Source organism: Leptinotarsa decemlineata, unplaced genomic scaffold (genome assembly GCF_025532065.1).
Source record: "Leptinotarsa decemlineata unplaced genomic scaffold, Ldec_3_MD MMD2_tig00000008_RagTag_RagTag, whole genome shotgun sequence".
Lineage (NCBI taxonomy): Eukaryota > Metazoa > Arthropoda > Insecta > Coleoptera > Chrysomelidae > Leptinotarsa > Leptinotarsa decemlineata.
The window spans coordinates 8,764,753-8,784,343 of NW_027412537.1; the positions used below are offsets into that span (position 1 = coordinate 8,764,753).

The following is a 19,591-nucleotide window of genomic DNA, read 5'->3' on the forward strand; positions in this document are numbered from 1 at the left end:
TATAGAAAAAAAGTTCTTCTCTTTCAGTCAGGGGTTGTTCCCAACAATGGGAACATTTTTTAATATTCTTTTTTAGTTGTTTCAGGGATTTCAAATCATTTTATATAGTAGACAATGGAAGTCCGAACCAGTGAAATTCATCATGAAACATTGTCAATCACCTTCAAAAAATGATAAAGCTGTTTGGTAACCCCTCAATGCACGATAATGGGTACAAACACTTCAGTTCAATCAATGGTACTATATCCATATGATTTTGTTTTTTGCATGCCCCTTCCGAAACATTATCCTAGACGCGCCGTTGCATAAGGAATATGAGATCATATTTATACATCTTAGATACTACGTCTGTGCAATATGGCGTGCAATATGTGTATTTACATAACTTGAACTTACAGTAGCAAGTTTGTCGAATCTTGCAAAAAGCTCGTTTAAAATTTTCACCAATTCTTGGGCCGTACACTTTGTTGACAGAACTGAAACAACAACAAAAAATCATTCCATAGCAGACTAAAATGTAAAATATTATTTCCCTATATGAGTGTGTTCAAAACACTCAGAATGTTGATAGATAGATAGATAGATAGATCTTCATTATCTGTTATGTTATGTTATATGTTTATAAATACAGTGAAAATTAAAAATAACAGATAAAAAAAACAATCAAAAAATATCGAAGAAAAAAAAGATTTACAAATATGTTATCACTAAAACAACACAATTTTAAAATTACTTGATATTATTCGTGATATACATCGTGGTATACCGAAAGACTAGAATTTGTATGCAAAATACTCTTCCAAACTGTAGAAGCACTTTTCCAAAACAAGGTTCTTTACTGATTTTAAAAATTTTTCAAGTTCATTAATTGATGTAATTTGTTTTGGTAGATGATTATATATTTATCCACTTCTATAGATTTGAGAATGCCTGCTCAAAAATGATGTGAACAGTGGAAGGGCAAGTTTTTTATCGCTCCGCGTAGACGTTTCTGTATGGCTCTCAAACTGTATGTTTGTGAAGTAAGCAGGCAGTCTCTAGAATGAATATTTCAAATATTGTTAACATTTTATTCCTGTAGAAAAGTGCCCTGCGTGAGTAACGCATCTTAAATTTGAATATTATTCTCAAAGATCTTTTCTGGATAACGAATATACTCTGCATGAAAATCTGGCTGTCTGAGCCACAGAAAGGAATTCCATACCGGAGATGACTCTCCATAAGTGAATAGTATGTATTTATTACTGCTGAAAATCCGAGTTTACGAGATAAGACATTTATGACAAATGAACCAGAAGATGATTTATTTTTAAAGCAGTAATTTGCGTATCAAATTTTGAATTACTGTCAATGAATATACCAAGAAATTTATTTACAGGCTTACTTTCAATTATGTGTTCACCTAGTATTACTTATTCTATGTCCCACTTGAATGTGATTGATTGATTCAGAAACATTTAGCGATAGCATATTCGATTCACACCAATTTATTATTTTTTCTGAAACTGAGTGGATAGACCGAGTCAAAGTACCCGGATCTTTATTACCCCAAAGTACCGTAGTGTCATCCGCAAACAAGGTGAATGCTCCAGATATATCAGGTTTTGCCATATCGTTAATATATGGCAAGAATAAAATTGGGCCTAGGACTCCGCTTACAATTTTTCCATTATCAGAAGTGTTGTTGCTCAATTTTATTTTTTGACTTCTACCATTAATATAAGATCTGAACCATTCTAAGGCTGTTGCTCAAGTTCCATAATGAAGAGTTTTGCAGCAGGATTTCATGTTCCATGCAATCAAATGCCTTGGAAAGGCCCAGAAATACTGCCGCCGCCAGTACATTTACGGTAATGTAGATGTTTTCGAGGAAATAAAAGATGGCGTCATTCGTGTTTTTTTTCGGAAGCCAAACTGTATGGGAGCTATAATTTTATGTTTTTCCAAGAAACCCACTATCTTACTTTCGACTAATTTTTCACTGATTTTTGATAAAGTTGATGGATTTGAGATTGCAATGAAAAGATAAATGAAAATGTCTATGTTTTTTACTACTTTCATTTGTAACTAACGTTACTGCAGTTTCGTCCAATATGGACATTCTCAAACGTATACAATATTGTATAAGTAATGAAAAGAAATATGAAAATTTCTATGTTTTTTACCACTTTTATTTGTAACTAACGCTACTGCAGTTTCGTCCGTTAGTTACTTAATGAAAATTTCTATGTTTTTTACCACTTTTATTTGTAACTAACGCTACTGCAGTTTCGTCCGTTAGTTACGTAACGTTAGTTCAGGCAATTGTAAAAGTATCTTTGCTGATAGGTTGACAGTAGCATACGGTGATTGTACTCTGAGTCTGAGAGAAAAATGTTTACAAGAAGGTCGAGAAAATGTGAATGACAGCGTTCGCCCTGGACGCCCCAAATTATCAACAATCGATGAAAATGTTGAGAAAGTGAAGAAAATTGTTATAGAGAATCATCGAATCACTATATGAGAATCTGCTAAAGATATCGGCATATCAATTGGCTCAAGCCATGCAATTTTGTCGGAAATTTTGGGCAGGAGCGTGTGGTAGCGAAGTTCATTCCAAAATTGTCGAATTTTGAACAAAAACCCGTGACATGAGCATCGCTCGGGAATTGTTGAATGACGTCAATGGCGATATTTAAATATTTTCGAATACCCGTGATTTAATACAGAAAAAAGTTTTGATCGAAACGAAAGATACATTTTAAAATCTAATTCGATTATTTGAAAGCAAACCAGAATATGGATTTCAACAATGAAAACGTTATCGTAAAATGAACACATGAAAAATTCAGTTACATGAATATTTTCAAAAACCGAAAAATTAGAATTGAGGTGCTTGACATTACATACCAAATCAAAAGATTGATTTGAAAAAGAAATGTAGTTTCAAAAACTAAAAAATACCCTTTTAAAGAACATCGAACTATTAGGAAAAATAAATATAGTTAAGAAAAAACACGCTTTTAGAGAACATTGAACTGAAAAGTTAAAAATAATTTTTTTAATAAGCTTAAAACAATAACGATCGCTTTGTGCCATATTTTTTGTATATCCAGCGCCCACACTTTTTTCACAATAATACTAGTATTTTTCGATCGTTATTGTGTTAGGCGTATTAAAAAAATTTAACTTTTTAGTTCAATGTTCTTTAAAAGCGTTTTTTTTAGTTTTTTAAACTATATTCATTTTATATCGAAATAAAATTCAGAAAATGAGATTGGTTTCTGTGCGATCATATTCGATGAGAAAACTTTTACACACAAGAACTAAAGCACTATCTGTTGACGCTATGTTATCAATTTCATGATGATGCCAACTTTGTTAGCGAAACGTGCGTCGAGATATAGTGTCTTAGTTGTAGCGTGGGAAAAGTAATACTTTTCCCACGCTACAACTCTACCTATCAAGTATTAGATTGTCTTTTCAAATTGATTTTGTAGAACATCGGAATTGAACGATATGATTTTCTTCTCACCTGTGAAACCTTTTATGTCGGCAAATAAAATGCTAACGTTTTCGTAACGATGAATGTAAATTTTATGAAATTGATGAGGTTGAAATGCCCCTCCTCTTTCTTCTCTTTCTATGTCTCGTATCATTTCTCTTGCCACAAAATCCGGGAGCACTGAAAAAGAGGAAACATTATCATGTCTATTCCATTTCCAGAAACGCTAATAAGCGTCATTAACATATTTTATAACCTAGCTCGTTTTTGAAAACGAAAGACTTGGACGTGACTTAATAATTAAAGTAAACCTAAAAAAAATTAAGACGAAACTTCATTGCCGGATAGATCAGAACTTTATAAGTTGACTTGTGATTCTTGACTAAGAATTGATATTGGCCAAACGGAGAGAACTGCTTCCCAAAGAATAAAAGAACATAAAATTAGTTTCTTGAACGTGAAAACCAATTCCACATTTTCAAACCTTCTTCTTTGGTCTCGTGAAAGTTTCGCGTCGCACCGTAAATAAAAATCGCTTCAATTGTTTCTTCCAATGGACGAGAATTGACCATTTTAGAGATTGTTGAAATGGTACCTTTCTACTAGTAAATTCGAAAACTAAATGAGAATATTCTAACTGAACAATGATGTTTATTGTCGTACTGACATTTTTTATGGTTTTTATAAACAAACAATAACTTAACAAACATTATCGGGTTGTGGAAATTGTCATACGGCAGATAAAAAGGTAAATTTCTAGAAATATCGATATTATAACGTGTTTGTCTTCAGGAAATTAATAAATGTTCCGCCAATTTTTAGTAGGTGAAGATATTGACTTCATATTCTAGGGTTGTGAAGTACTCGTCAGGAACGTCAAAATAATGTGTCACAAGATCCCCCTCTCCATTCAATTTTTTCCCAGATGGCGCCCAGCCGCCATCTTAAAAGTTTCATCTGTCAATTTCACTTCAAAATAAAGTATTCACGCAGTAATTTAATTATCCCAAATTTCAATTTTTTGAGTTGACCCGTTCAAAAAATAAAAGGGGGGACATTGAAGAAATGCACTGTACAGCAAAACATATACAAAAGTGAGACAAAAGGAAAACCATATGAACAAAGCATAACATGAATATATTATCTATCTAGAAGACTTCAGATATATTTTCAACTTTTTCTTTTCTTGAAATTATATATGGAGTAGTGTCTAAATTCACTGGGCAGAGCGTTATATTGTTTGATAGAATTGTAAATTAAACTAGAAGAAAAGCAGGCTGTCAAGTGTCTTAGAATAATAAAAGTGTGACGGTTTCGTGTCCTAGAATTATTTTGAGATTTGAAAGTTTTATGTCTTTCATAAATATAATTTATCTTTTTGAGAATGAGGAATTTATGTGTATTGAAGAGTAGGTGGAACTGCCAGGTTTTAGCAATCGGTAACCAACCTGCTAATATGCTAATAACCAATATGCTAATCTAGACAATATGAGGTTTTCACAAAGTTTCCACTTCAATTTGGAAGTCAGAATATCTCTACTTTGATAGAGTTGACGTAAAATAGTGTACAAGTTACGACAAAGTGAATTTATATATTTGTGACATCTCAGATCAGCATCTAGCCACAAACTCATGTTCTTGCTTTCTGTAATTATTTATAGTAAGTCTTGTCCAAGTTTGATTTCAATTTTTCCTTTAATTTCCCACCTTTTGATTGCAATATAAACCAAAACAACGGTTTTTGGAATTTGTGTCTGTGTATCTTGTGCGTTCGTGCTTGCCAATCTCAAAAACTTCGGGTGCGGGTTCCACTAATATATTGTTCAAAGCTTCACTCAAAATAAAGTGCTTGATGAATTCAAATCGGTTAGTTGTATAAATACAAAATATCAACAGCTTTCATATTTAATAATAATTTAGGCAGAACACTGTTTAATACAAAACCCAAACGGGATAGAATGAAAAATTCATGTATATACAGGGTGTAACATAAGTACGTTAAAATATTCAAGTGACGTATTCCTGAGACAATTTTAAGAAAAAAAGTGTATATGAACTTATTTCCGAAAATGCTTCGTTTCGGAGATACGGGGTGTTAAAATTGAATTTTTTGTTCGCTTTTTGAAAATGAATGTTGCAAAAAATAAGTTATTTGCACGAAATTTGGTACCCGGGTTTTTTTTGACGTGGGAAATCATAATTCCGTAATAATTTCCATGTAACATCTAGAGAGCGCTGCGTACGCTGTCATTATTTATTTCAAATTGCCCTAACTTTTTTGACAGTTAAATTTTGGTACTTTTCATAAAAAAATGTTACTCCCACACCTTTACCAAGTAAAAAAGGTACACGTCCTCAACAACGCTGGAGGTGATCGTTTTCGAAATATTTACAATTTTCTATATCGAAGCATATAGTAATATGCTAAATTTGATTTCCATAATTTTTGTCATTCTCCGCTTGCAAATTAAGTTAATTAAATCGAGTAGGCTATGAAAGTTTGTTTATAAAAATAGAAGTTCGCTATCACATTTTTAAACTATTAATTGACAAATTCACAATTCGGAGTTTATAAAGTGATTTTTTGATACCATGCCCGACTTTACGAATGCTGAAATGGCTGATATCGTTTTTGCATACGGCTTGGCTGACGGAAATTCAAGCGAGGCCAGACGCATCTATCAGGAAAGTTATCCCCAACGCGTGATTCCTTGTGCAGCGACATTTGCGAATCCGCAACTTTCGGCGACTTTCCGACTCTGGAAGCTTTGAAACAAATTCTGCAGTAGGACGGCCACGGACTACAATAACTGTAGAATTGGAGGAGGCGGTTCTCGAAGAAATTAGTGAACATCCAGAGACAAGTACAAGAAAAATTAGTCAAACTTCAAATGTGAGTCACATGACAGTTTACAGAATTTTAAAAAACATCAATTATATCCTTATCATATCATATGTGATTTCCAACCACGTATCGAATTTGCTCAATGGCTTCAAAGAAAAGTCGAACAACATCCGCAAATTTTATCGAAAATCCACAGATGACGCTAATTTTTAAAGAAATGGTATCATGAACTTTCATAACAACCACATATGGGCGGAAGATAACCCATATGCGATAACGCAAAGTCATTTCCAAAACAGATTCTCCTTTAATGTATGGGTAGGCATAATTGGGGATTATTCAATTTGGCACGAGCTTCCTCAACTTATGGAAGATGTTCCCATTGGTTTCCGAAATCACTCTTGGTTTATGCACGATGGAGCTCCTGCTCATTTTAGTGTGATAGCAAGACATTTTTCAGACCTAGCGATGTATAGGAAGAGAAGGCACTGAGCATTGGCCCACGAGGTCACTGGACCTCAATCCCGTCGATTTTTTCTTTTGGGGACACCTAAAATCACTAGTTTATGCTAGCCCCATTGAAAAGGAGGAAATGTTGAGGGATCGCATCATAGCTTGCTGCGAAACGATAAGAAACACTCCGGGCATTTTTCAACGGGTGCGGAATTCTTTGATGAGGAGAGCAGAAGCTTGTATTACTGTTGGTGGTCGTCACTATGAACAGTTGTAATAGTTGTTTCGTTCAATTTTTATATGTTTATTTTCGTAATGAATAACATAGTACTTCTCCGAATTGTTTTTTTACAAGCTCCGAAATGTAGCACTTTCTAATTGAATAGTTAAACCTGACAATTTTTAAAATTTGAATGGAATAAGCAGTTCGATGATTCTCAGTTTAGAAGAAGTCTGTACTGGTATACTGCGTATAAAGTTTGATGAAAATAACTAAAATTGCAAAAAACTCATGACAAAAACCTAACTATTTTGAAAAATTCCAACAATCTGTATTTCGAAAACGAATCACTTTTCGTTGAACATTTATTGACTTAGTTTTGTAATGTTCTCAGCAACTTCACTTAGCGCCCTAGGAACTAAGTATTATGCATCGATATAGAAAATTGTAAATATCTCAAAAACAATCACCTCCAGCGTTGTTGTACCTTTTTTACTTTGAAAAGGTGTGGGAATTGGGTTTTTTCATGAGATATATCAAAAGTTTACTGTCAAAAAAGTTAAGGCAATTTGAAATAAATAATGACAGCGTACGCAGCGCCCTCTAGATGTAACATGAAAATTAATACGAAATTATGATTTTCCACGTCTAAAAAACCCCGGGTACCGAATTTCGTGCGAACAACTTATTTTTTATGAGAGTTATTTTCAAAAAGCGAACAAAAAAATACAATTTCAACACCTCGTATCTCCGAAACGAAGCATTTTCGGACACAAGTTCATATAAACTTTTTTTCTTATTATACAGGCCAAATCGGTGGAAATTTTGGCGTAAGACTGCGTGAATACGTCTGTTTGGACTGAAAATCTACAATGTATGAACATCTTCAAGAATCAAAATAAAAGATAAGTAAAGATAACCTTCAAAATCCTTCACATATGTAATAAAGGGAAAAGATGAATTTGTTGGAAGCCATGGAAATTAACAAATCAATTAAAATCCAGAAATATATACCCCTAAACGAGCAACTCGAGTTATGTAGATCTCCACTCTTGAATTTATAAGTTCAACAACCCCCATAATCTTCAGTGTTGAATTTTAAAGTTGGCACCCTGGTTTGTACAACTACCTGGCGTTCAACTATCTGTCCTTCAAATTTTGATGCACTGTTTGGAACAGTGAATATTACTGGAGTTTTTTCCCAATACCAAACCGTTATTTTAACACCTCGACATTTATTACCTCGACACGTGTTTCGATCACCAAGTGATCATCTTCAAGAGGAAGATGAAACTGCTTCAAATTTTTAAAATTAGGTATATAAAGCATTGAATATGTAGAATATAGTTAGTAAAGACCCACCCGAAGAAGTCATTGTATGGCGAAACACGTGTTGCTTCTTTGTAGAACTGTTTAGTGAAAATCTCACAACAAAGTGTTTTTTCTCTGGAAACACCGAAAAACTGAAACCCACGTAAATGAAGTCGCGAGCAATTCCAAGGACCTAATGAAAAGTCGGATTTTAAATTTTCTATGGTATTTATAGAAAAAACCATTCTGATCATTCCTCCGATAGAATATAAATATCTACCTCTTTAAAAACCCTGCATTCAACAAACTGCATTGGATGCACATAATAAAATCCTCACACCCCACCGTTACCTTTCATTTGGTATTTACGAATAATCTGCACGTAACATCGTGCAGTGAAGAAAAGCAAAGCAAAGTGCTGAGAGGTTGTTTTTTACCTGACAATAGCAATTTTTCCTGTTTGTCATTTTCACTTTGTGTCCTGTATCGGGTTTCCATTGATCTGTGAGTTTCCAGAAAAGCTTTTCTTTGGCTTCGATCGGTTAAATATTTCGTGTACATTCCGGCAAAATTGACGCAAATGTAGAGCAGTATGTTCGCCGATATTCGTTTTATTTTGCATTCATCGGAATCTTCACACTGAAAAAGTAATTTTATAATAATAATAACTTAATTCACAGTGAATATACAGTGTGTCCAAGATAAGGATCCTAAGCATGGGAATCTCAGTACCTGTTGGAGATACAGCTTAGGTTAAATTAGGAAAAAGTTGTGTTCTTTAAAGCTTATTTACATGCCGTTTAGAAACTTGAAGAATTTTCATGGCCTGCTGAGATATTTGGGAAAAACGAGAATTTGACAATATCAATTTTATTTTTTTCTGACTTTATTTGAAAAGATATCAAAAAACGAATAACACTTTTTCATTGGCACTTTTAAAGTACTACAATTCAACGATGTATCACATGCCATTGTTTTCTTTTTAGTTTAAAGGAAAATTACATTTTTTCTATTTTTAAGAAAATCTTTAAGTAGGCGTTGCAAACAAATGCTTTGACGTAAATACCTGTCACCGAGCCTGTCAAATATTATTTAATTACACGATAAAATAGTAAGTGTCGTTGTTGTTACTGTCGAATATGCCGGGTGAGCATTATAGCCATGAAGAAAATTTTGACATGCTAACGTGCTACATTTTGTGCCACAAAAATACTGTAAATACAGCAGCAATGTATCTTAATACATATTCAGAAAGAAAGCAGCCATGTAAGTCCATTTTCATAGAGCTGGCTCGAAATTTAAAAGAATATGGTTAATTTAAAAAGCCTGTTTTATCTCGAAAAAAAGAATCTTGAGAAGAAGCCCAAAATAATGTTTTACAAGCAGTTGTTGAGAACCCTGAAATATCAACTAGGCAAATCGAAAATAATGTAGGAGTAGCCAAATCCACAGCTCAATTTATTTTGCGTAAAAATAGATATCACCCCTATAAAATTAGTATTTGCCAAGGACTTAAACCAGGGGATTTCGAACGGCGCCGAAATTTTTGCGAATGGTATACACGCGCGTGTGAAGAAGATTATAATTTCCCTTCAAAAATAATATGGTCCGACGAAAGTATGGTCACTAATAATGGTATCTTCAACCGCCGCAATACGCATTACTGGGCTCAGCAAAATCCGCGTGTTAAGAAAATATCAAGACATCAAGAACGTTTCGGGTTTAATATGTGGTGTGCAATTTTAGGAACTAAAATACTAGGTCCGTTTTTTTACTATAATTCTTTGGCCGCCGAACGATACCATCATTTATTTCAAAACTATGTAGAAGACTGTTTAGATAATTTACCTCTGGCACAGGTCAATAACTGTTGGTTTCAACAAGACGGTGCTCCTGCACATAATTCTAGACAAGTTCGAGAGTATCTTTCGCAGCGATTTCCTGGAAGGTGGATTGGAACCTTTAGTGAAGTGTCTTGGCCAGCGCGATCCCCTGACTTAACTCCTCTGGACTTCTTCATATGGGGTTTTGTTAAAAACCGGGTTTACCAACATTCTTTTGAAACTGGACAGCAGTTACGAGAATGTGTAACTGTCGCATTTAACAGTATTACACCAGAGATGTTACGTGATGTTTTAAGTTCTACAGTTAGAAGATCATACTTATGTTTGGAAAATAACGGAAACCTGTTTGAACACCTCCTTTGAATTAAATAAAAAAATGCGTTAATTTCTTTGTTGTTTTCATTACTTTAAAAAATCATTATTAACCTACTTAAAAATACATTTTAAAAATAGAAAAAATGCAATTTTCCCCTAAACTAAAAAGAAAACAATGGCATGTGTTACATCGTTGAATTTGTAATAAAAAATGGAATCAGATACAGGGTGTACTTTTTTTTCGGGCTATTTAAAAAAATAAAGTTGATGATGGTTTTTTGAAAACGAAACGTCGGATATAAAAACTAAAAATACCATCGTGTAGTACCTTGAAAGTGCCAATAAAAAAGTGTTATTCGTTTTTTGATATCTTTTCAAATAAAGTCAGAAAAAAATAAAATTGATATTGTCAAATTCTCGTTTTTCCCAAATATCTCAGCAGGCCATGAAAATTCTTCAAGTTTCTAAACGGCATGTAAATAAGCTTCAAAGAACACAACTTTTTCCTAATTTAACCTAAGCTGTATCTCCAACAGGTACTGAGATTCCCATGCTTAGGATCCTTATCTTGGACACACTGTATATAATACAAATACAAGCACTCTTGTTTCCCATAAAATTGACAGATAAACAGAAAGAAAAATATATAAATATGTATGGAAATAGTCAATTGGTAAAATTTGAAATTCAAGGATGCATAACTATATAACTCTAAAATGAAGTCAGTTAAAATGCCATGAAAGGTACACAATTCGATTAATACACCAAAGATGCTATGGTTGTATTTTATTAGGGTTAAAATAATTGGGAGAACAATTTTCTTTCATTTCCATTAATATATTTCGTTTGTCTTTTTTTAAAGTTCAGTTTGTTTTTACATTTCTTTATTTCTTCAGGCAGTGTATTATAAAGTTTTATTGAAATGTAAGATTTTTTTTTATTGATGCAAATAGTTTTCCATCATTTTCTAAATTTCAATATTAACATTCCTTCACAAAAAGAAGTTGAAGCTTATATGCGAGCGCTTTCGATAGCAGGCTGTTCTATCATCTTCATGGCTCTACTCAAACAGAACATTTTATCTTCTTTTTTGTTCTTTTATACGGTTAGAACGCCTTATTGCAGGTATGTGTCCTCTCCTTTCATCCGGTTACAACAGGTAATATCCTTTGTGTTGGTGTTCATTGTTTCTAGGAATGTGTATTATATTGTATAGTATATTCAATGTTATGTCTTGTTGTGTATTGATTTGTATTTGTTCCTCGATAAGTGAATTATGACTTTTGAATTTATGGATGTTTAGGTTTTCCCAGATGTCCATACGGATTCCTTCATTGACTTTTTTATGAGTTTGGTGTTTTCTGATGGGAGAAATTTATGTTTGTTTTGTATAACGTGTGTTGCGAGGTTTGATTTATATGTTATTGGGCTTATGTATACTTTTTTTTGCTCGTCGTACCTCATCCAAAGGTACATATAAATGAAACCTCGCAGCACACGTCATACAAAACAAACATAACTTTCCTCCACCAGAAAACATCAAACTCATTAAACAAATCAATGAAGGAAACCGTATGGACATCTGGAAAAACCTAGACATTCATAAATTCAAAAGTCATAATTCACACTACAAATACAAATCAAAACACAACGGGACCTAACATTGAACATTCTACACAATACAATACACATTCCTACAAACAATGAACCTAGGGAAACACCAACACAGAGGATATTACCTGATGTATCCTAAGTACAGGCAAATTTGAAGAGACCTCCGGATGAAAAGAGAGGACAAATACCTGCACTAAGGCGTTCTAACCGTATAAAAGAACACACAAGAAGATGAAACGTTCAGTTTGAGTGGAGTCATGCCACAACCTGCTATGGAAAGCGCTCGCATATAATAATTAGAAATCATTTAAGCTTCAAATAATTTTTGTGAACAAATGTTAGTATTGAATTACTTAAATATAAGAGTGTGCTCTTTGAGTTTTGAATTTGTAACATGCGGAAGGATGTGTTTGTTGCGGTTTCGTATACTGAATTCACAGTTAGGAATCTCAGTTTTTATGTTATTAGATGTGGTACCTCATATTCACAAAAAAAAGTAGAGTAATAATAAATAATTTTTATTTATTCATAGAGGCTATTAGGATTGTATCTGAGGTTTTTCTGTAGAATTAATTTCAAGAACCGTCCAATCGATTGAGATTAGTACCTAATGATCAACAACTACATAGAGAAAATGTTTTGAATTAGATTGTCTTCATTTTGATCTCCTGAGCGGTAAAAAAAGAGAGAGAAAGAGAGAGATAGCAAACTGGTCAGTTTTTATTATTGTTGCAGAGATAATATAATAATAATAGTGCCCAGCAAATACGATCTCAGCCTATATCTATCGACATACTGCGTGGCTTCATTACCTTCTACGGCACTTTTACGGTATTGACAAGACACTGCTGTTGCCCTACGCTCCGGGGGATATTGAATTCGTTGTTTGAAATGAGAAGTGTCAAATTTATTGAAATGATTCATTCCCCACCCTCAGGCTCAAACAAGGTGTTTCCATTATATATTCACATTATAATTAAAATAATGATTTGTAGTTTTGTATATGAAGTGGTAAATTATTGAATCGAATGGGCCTCAGAACACATACGACTTCTGTCCTATAGATTTTCTAGCAGAAGGTGTCATTTAACGTGCTTGACCTACAACTAACTGAAACTCATTTTCTTCTTCAGAAATATCATAAAATCTCTTTCAAAATCACAATGTGTTAGAAAAGCGAAACACTCACAGTATCATCTTTCAAGTAAATCTCCGTTGTAATGACACATATGTGCCCTATCGAAGATATTGCTCCAGCTATCATGCACCATCTCAAAGGAAGCGGCAACATTGCATACGGAACAAAGATCGTGAAAAGGACATACCACACTAGGTCCTCTTTTACTCCAAATCCTACTCCTCTGGCAAGGAAACCTGGAAGAAATAATAATGTCAACAGAAAGCAGTTTTTTTGGATAAGAACCTAACGAGTGGATATTTTTACTTCAATGTACGACGGTGGTCCTAGAAGTATCCGGCCCGACCTGTATCAGAAAATACACAATCTATAAAGCATATGTTTCAAGTTTAAAGACGCTCCGTTATTTAGTATATGTTTGGCAGCCATCAATAGCAAACGATTTCGGTGAATTTGTGGAAATGGAGAAATTGGTCATCGTTATTGTGGTATAATGCTTTTATTTGAAAGGCCTCAGCCCAAACAATATAAAGGCTGAACTGGATTCTACTCTAGGTGAGTCTACTCCTTCGTTTACAACAGTAACATATTGGGTAGTAGAGTTTGAATGAGGCTGTACGAGCTGCCAAGACGAGCATCGCAGTGGTCGACCAAATGAGGTGACTCCAGAAACCGTGAAGAAATTCCACAAAACGATACAGAATGATCTTCGACTGAGGGTGCGCGAGCTAGCAGACTTCGTAGACATTTCAAAAAGTGCGGTACATCGTATATTGTCCGAAAATTTGGACATTAGGAAGCTGTTTGCAAGATGGGTGCCGCGTTTGCTCACCCTCGAGCAGCAACAGTGTCGTGAAGATGTTTCAATTGAGTGTTTAGCAATGTTTCACAGCAACAAAGCAGAACTCTTGTGGACTCAAAAGGGAGAGCCGGCTCCAAAGAGGGCGTTTCACCTGCAAATATGCGAGTCTTTGAAAATCGTTCAATTTCTTAACAGTTGCTCGTTTACTTCATATTAGGCCATCGATGCATATTGACGTTTTCCCCATGGGTTTGACAATAATTCACTACACTGTACAATAATCAAACTCAACTTTATTTCACTGTTATTAAAACCAAACACTTCAACTAAAATTTCAAACTGATATGTAAATATCTATCGCCTTATTTGAATTCACTCCGCACCGCACTGTCACTAGACTTCACTTGACTTCTCGCTCGGGGTGTGGGTAGCATTTATATATGGTGATCGAATCCTCTCGAAGCCAATACGGATTTTGCTAGAAGTCTATCGAAGCAACTCTGCATCTAACTAGAACAACCGCGATGCGCATGACGAGTTGGACGCAATCTTGAGCGCGTCACAATTAATTTATGACGACCAATAGCGGCCTGCGTCATTTTTTTAGGGGATTAATTACAACAATATATTAACAAGGGTTTAACCGCCATGGTGTCATGTCAGCAGTAGTGCTACCTTCACCGTTTTTTTAACTCTCTTCAGATGTTGGTTCCATGTCAGGTTAGAATCTAGGATCACTCCCAAATATTTGACTTTCCACGACAGATTTATCTCATTGCCTCGAGGTTTTAGAGGTCCTAGGCCCTCTGTCTTTATTCTCTTGGTGAATATCACTATGGTCAGTTTTGTGGAGCTTTTTAACCCTTCTTCATTTTTACCTGTATTAATAATAATATATTTATTCAACAAATGACAGAGTTGATTATATAATACATAATAATTCAAGCAGGTAGTTAAATGGTTTTGATGATATTTTTGTAAAAATGATAATCCACAAAAACATATGCTTGTCGTGGAACAATGGAAGAAAATAATGATAGTAAATAATAGAGGATGTTGACGAAAGATCAATCAACGTACATAAATATACACACATACACACATTTAGATGAAGCTATTTGAGATTTATAGTATCGATACTTTTTCATTGAAGAAAACTTAGTCCTTTTGTATTATTTCAGAAATTATTTATATCGATCAGTTGATGGGTGAATGATCTAGGAAGGTTTGAAATCCAATTTTTCAGTTGTTTCTTGAATAAGATTAGCGAGATGATTGTTTTCAGTTCACTGGAAACTGCATTGTATACTCTGGGTTTGAGGAAATATGATGAACGTTGAGATATTGTTTCAGAGACGACGGGCACTGCGAGGCGGTCCTTTCCGAGTATTATATATGTGCACATAGTAATTTTTAGATCCTTCTTTTTTCTGCTTCACTATCAAGACGTTCAAAAATAATTGCTTAGAATCTAAAACTTTTGCTAGTTGATAAATTCCATCACTGGAATATAATCGATCTTTCCAGTATATTATCTTTAGTATCCATTTCTGGAGTACGTCGAGTCCGTTCATTTGATTATTGTAGGCACCTCCCCAAGCTATTATTCCGTACCTCAATTGTGATCCCACCAGTGCGAAGTATAACATTCTCAAGTATCTTATTTCGAAAAATTTCTTGATATGTTTAAACTTTCACTAGTTTGGTCTAATATATAAAATGATTTGAAATCCCTAAAACAACTAAAAAAGGAAGAATTAAAAATGAATAGCTGAAAATAACAATTATAGCAAAAAACCTGAAATGAAATAATAGTGAAATAAAGTACAATTAAAAATAGAACAATCGAACAAAAAATAAAATTGAAGAAATAAAAATGAAAAAAAAAACAGTTAAGAGATTCCAACCCAAGTTAGTTCACGACGTTTCGATTGTTAGTATCTACAATCGTCTTCGGGTGATGACTGGACTGATTCCTCTGAGAGATGACTATTCATGAGTCGTTCGAGTACTTTCACTCATCCCCGCTTTCTATTTTTTCCGCTTCACTGGTGCAGTAGTGGGGGATGACCGTTTGGCGGGAGTTGGCCATTTTTCGCTTGATGATGGGTTTCCATATGTTGCGTATCTCTACGCTAGCTTGGCTGAATACGTTGTTGGACAACATATATGCGGTTTCCTCGAATTTTTTCCTAAACCAATGTTTCTCTTTGTGTATGATCTCAGCTTGGGACCACTCGATAATGTGTTGATGGGTCCAAACATGATCTGCTATTCCTGAGTTGCTGGTTTCCCCTCATTGTGTGTGTTTCTTGTGTTCGGCAATGCGAACATTCAATGGCCTCTTAGTTTCACCAATATAGGATTTTCACACAGGGTATCCGGTAAATGCAATTCTTGGAATCGCAGTCCGCGTTTGGTGGCCTGGTTTTCGTGAGACAGCTACGGATAGTGTTACCGGATCTGAATCAGGTTCTGATGTTGTACTTGAAACCAATTTTTCTTATCCTCTCCGATAATCCTCTGATGTAGGGAAGTGCAAGCACTGGTTGCAAGCACTGCTCTAATAGAGTCTTGATGATTCCTCTTTTAGTCGATTGATGGTGGTTGGATTCGTGGTTCAGATACTGTCCCATGTGAGTGGGTTTTTGGTATACAAATGTTTCCCACTTAGTGTCGGTCCTCTTCACCAAAACGTCTAAGAATGTCAATTCGTTTTTATTTTCATTTTTATTTCTTTAATTTCATTTTTTGTTCAATTGTTCTATTTTTACTTGTAATTTATTTCACTATTATTTCATTTCAGGTTTTTTGCTTGATATAATTGTTATTTTCAGCAATTCATTTTTAATTCTTCCTTTTTTTAGTTGTTTCAGGGATTTCAAATCATTTTATATATTAGACAATGGAAGCCCGAACTAGTGAAATTCATCATGAAACATTGTCAATCACCTTCAAACAAATGTTTAAACTTTGCTATGAGGCTTCTCAATTTGAAAGTGAGCTTTTTCATGTGAATGCCCCATTTCATGTGACTATCTAAGTAGACTTCCAAGTATTTTATGATTTTGATTATAGGTATAGTGAAGGTGTTATTATTGTCGGTGATTGATAGATGTGAATTATCCGGTAAATTGGTTTTGGTGATTGAAAACGGAAGACATTTTGTCTTATCGAAATCAATCGTGAGTAATTTGGACTCGAACCATTGTTTTATTTTGAGAAAATCTTTCTCGACTCTGCCAAACAACTGTTGTCAATTTTTACCAGAATAGAAGATTGCGGTGTCATCCGCAATACCGATTATGTGGCCTTCTGTATCAACATTGTATAAATCATTCAGGTATATGTTGAATAAAATGGGGCCCAGTACTGTACCCTGTGGGACTCCAAATTCCACAGTTTCAAAGTAACTGAGTCTGCCGTCAATTTTTACGCATTGCTTTCTTCTTGCTAGATAAAATTTCATCAGTTTATAAATATTGCCTCTCAACCCTGCACTTTTAATGGTTTTCAGGAGTTTCTGGTGACACACTGTATCGGTTGTTGCATTCGAGACCTGCCAAATGCATCCCTTAACTATCCTATTTTATTTGCCCTGAATGAAAATGACTGGGTTTTCTTTGTGTCCATTAGTATCCACGACATAGTAACTCATCAATTTTCCTTAACAGTAGGGGCGAAACCTTCCCCTGATGACAAGTCCGTGCTATCCGTGCCACTTCTATCTCTTTAATGATGATTTGGTATACCAATCTTCCTCTAAGCATGCGGAACATCCATCTGCAGCTTGTGTTGTTGATCACCCTTCTTCCCGACCCCTGGATGATTGAATAACTGTTACTACTAGCTTGAATTTAAGTTGAATAAATATTGATATACAGCAAGCTAACTCACCATTATACCATAAAATGTATCCTCGTTTTTTAAGTGGAATACGGTCTATCGGATTCCAAAAGTAATAGATATTTTAGTGGGAAGTTGAACTTTACAACCTCCATGCAATACTGTATATATATCGTCTCGCCTCGTAGTTAAGTTGATTGATTTCTACGCAGCAAAGCTTCCATTTGGCCCGCAGTCGAATTTTATCTTGATCTACTTACGAGTGTTCCAGGACTTTATTTTCACAATAAACAACCGATTTCTTCTACTTTTCCGAGCAAAAAGAGTAAGACTAATGTTCAGAGTGTCGGATTCGGCAGAACAGACATGAATTTATCCTGACAGATATCGAGATTCGTTCTTACTTTGCATAGTGAGCAGGAGCCACGTGCATACAGCGGCCCAGTGGAGATAATTGTTTGCAAAACATCGCCACCAGCCAAGAACACAAACGGCAATGTTGATGGACATGCAGCACACAGACCAAACTATCGTATCAGCATTCGCTCTCAGGTCTATGTTGATCTTTCGATTGCATAGAATCCATACGAATATAAGGGTTATCTGAAACACAAAATACTTTAGCATTTTCACTATAGGAGTTGTACAATATCCGCGACAAGTGTTTCGCTATAAAATAGCTTTCTTAAGCAAAAATGTGGAACACGTGTTGCGGTTTTCAAAACTGTTAGAATATTGTCGAAAATGGAAAAATCATCGTTGCATTCGATTTGAACTTATTTCCCATTTTCGAAAAAATAATGCAAATAACCAATGAATATACTTTATTAGAGCTATGAAATCAATTCACTGAATTTATTTTATTTGAAAAAAATCTACCTCAAAGGTGCGACTTCGTTCCTTTCTGTTCATGAACGAGGACACATGCCTCTCCACTCACGCGCGATTTTGGTGAAATTTAGGACACGTGTGAGTCGTATTTGTGCCACGTGTAAGTACAAGAAGCCACACTGTCTGCTGCCTAATTGATCATATCTAATCATTCTGAAGGAAAGTCGATGGTGACATTTAATTTGCCTTTCTCGCAGTTCTCTAAATGGAAAAATTCTTAAGCAGTGAAGTTCAAGGTGTACTGAGTTGAACATCACATCAGGACGATGCCACAGTCGGTCGCGTATTTCTGATATGTACCGCTCTTGATGGAATCGAATATGTCAAGTCACTTGAACACCTCCCGTGAAAGTATCTGTATGGAATCCAGCAGCTCCAGAGTATGCTTGGGGGCGGAGCTCCATACATGAGAGCAATACTCCAAAGAACATCTGATCTGAACTTTATAAAGCATCAATAGTCGTTGAGGTGTGTACAGTTTTCTGGTTCCGAACAATGTTCCGAACTTTCGAGAAGCAGCTTTTGCAATTCCAGTGACACGATTGTGCCAAAACATATTGGTGTCCATTTTAATCCCCAACAAACTTATCGAAGCAGAAAGCGGAATTGTCTATCCTGACACTATTATATCCGGTTCGGAAACATTTATCTTTTTGGAGAAAACCGATGCCTGGGTTTTCGTGGCATTAAATTGAACCTGGTTACTTACACCCCAATTGGAAATCACCTCTAGATCCTCATTAAGATATGCAACCTTCTGCTGCCTGTGGAGATGTATAACCACAGCCGATGTGCTGAAATCCTAATAAATGTCGAGACAAGGGGGCT

At 34.9% G+C, this 19,591-nt stretch overlaps 1 protein-coding gene across 3 annotated transcripts in view; it reads right to left on the reverse strand.

Moving 5' to 3' along the window:
* The window catches only part of LOC111504846 (adenylyl cyclase 78C), a 215,956-nt gene that overhangs the window by 80,250 nt on the left and 116,115 nt on the right, over positions 1-19,591 (reverse strand). For all 3 annotated transcript variants that reach the window (XR_012464500.1, XM_074170986.1, XM_023159555.2), the window contains 5 exons: positions 18,277-18,475; positions 13,276-13,460; positions 8,751-8,952; positions 3,515-3,664; positions 397-476 (listed from right to left, as the gene is read on the reverse strand). Coding sequence is in view for 2 of the 3 variants with exons in the window: in XM_074170986.1 (XP_074027087.1) it covers positions 397-476; positions 3,515-3,664; positions 8,751-8,952; positions 13,276-13,460; positions 18,277-18,475 (816 nt within the window). In the remaining variant the exon portion in view is untranslated. The remainder of the gene's footprint in view (positions 1-396; positions 477-3,514; positions 3,665-8,750; positions 8,953-13,275; positions 13,461-18,276; positions 18,476-19,591) is intronic.